This window comes from Temnothorax curvispinosus, unplaced genomic scaffold, assembly GCF_003070985.1.
Source record: "Temnothorax curvispinosus isolate PA1 unplaced genomic scaffold, ASM307098v1 QBEX01004043.1, whole genome shotgun sequence".
NCBI lineage: Eukaryota > Metazoa > Arthropoda > Insecta > Hymenoptera > Formicidae > Temnothorax > Temnothorax curvispinosus.
This window is the reverse complement of record NW_020213823.1, coordinates 6,894-7,618: the sequence shown is the minus strand read 5'-3', so window position 1 is coordinate 7,618 and position 725 is coordinate 6,894. Positions and strand designations below refer to the sequence as shown.

The 725-nt window shown below is 31.3% G+C and overlaps 1 protein-coding gene across 1 annotated transcript in view; it reads left to right on the top strand.

Moving 5' to 3' along the window:
- Window positions 1–522: 522 nt before the first annotated feature.
- Window positions 523–725, top strand: part of LOC112453108 — a 2,366-nt gene continuing 2,163 nt past the window's right edge. The window contains exon 1 of the mRNA XM_025013665.1: window positions 523–568. Within this exon, the coding sequence (XP_024869433.1) occupies window positions 523–568 (46 nt within the window). The remainder of the gene's footprint in view (window positions 569–725) is intronic.

Genomic DNA, 725 nt, shown 5'->3' with positions numbered 1-725 from the left:
TATTAAATGATTAATTGACTGTTTTGGATTTTTGACATGTTTTTTTTGTCACTTTTTTTTATAGTATATTATTTTTTACTTACAAATTACAAGATAATGTTATTCACTCCAAAGGCTAACTTTCAAAGCTGTAGAAATATTTTAAACAGTTTATTCTTTTATCATAACAAAAAATCTTCATAACCTCTTGGCGATGATAAGTAATATTTCAAATTATTTATCATTAATGATTAACATAGATATTGACAATGATTCATACATTCATAGTTAATATAAACTTTCATTAATTATCAAATAACTCAATTGATTGATATGCGAATTGCACGTTTTTTTCACTTGATGACATATAATAGTACTGAAAATTGTTAAATTGTCTATAAAATTTGTCAGTTACAAGAGAGAGACAAAAAATATATTTTTTTTGTTATCTCGGGTCGATAAGGTAGATACCCGCACTTTCCCCGCACATCTGCACATGTGGGTGTGTGCACATGTTGGAAGTGGCCGTGTGAACTTGTGCACATGTTGAAAGTGGCCGTGTGCAGCGCCACTTGGCTACAAGTCAACTGTGAGCCAACCCGGCTTCCGTATACGTGACTACTTTAGCGATTTTAGTGAATCAACGTTTTGCGACATTTATACCGCATACATACATACATACATACATACATACGTACGTACATACATACATACATACATACATACATACATACATACATACATAC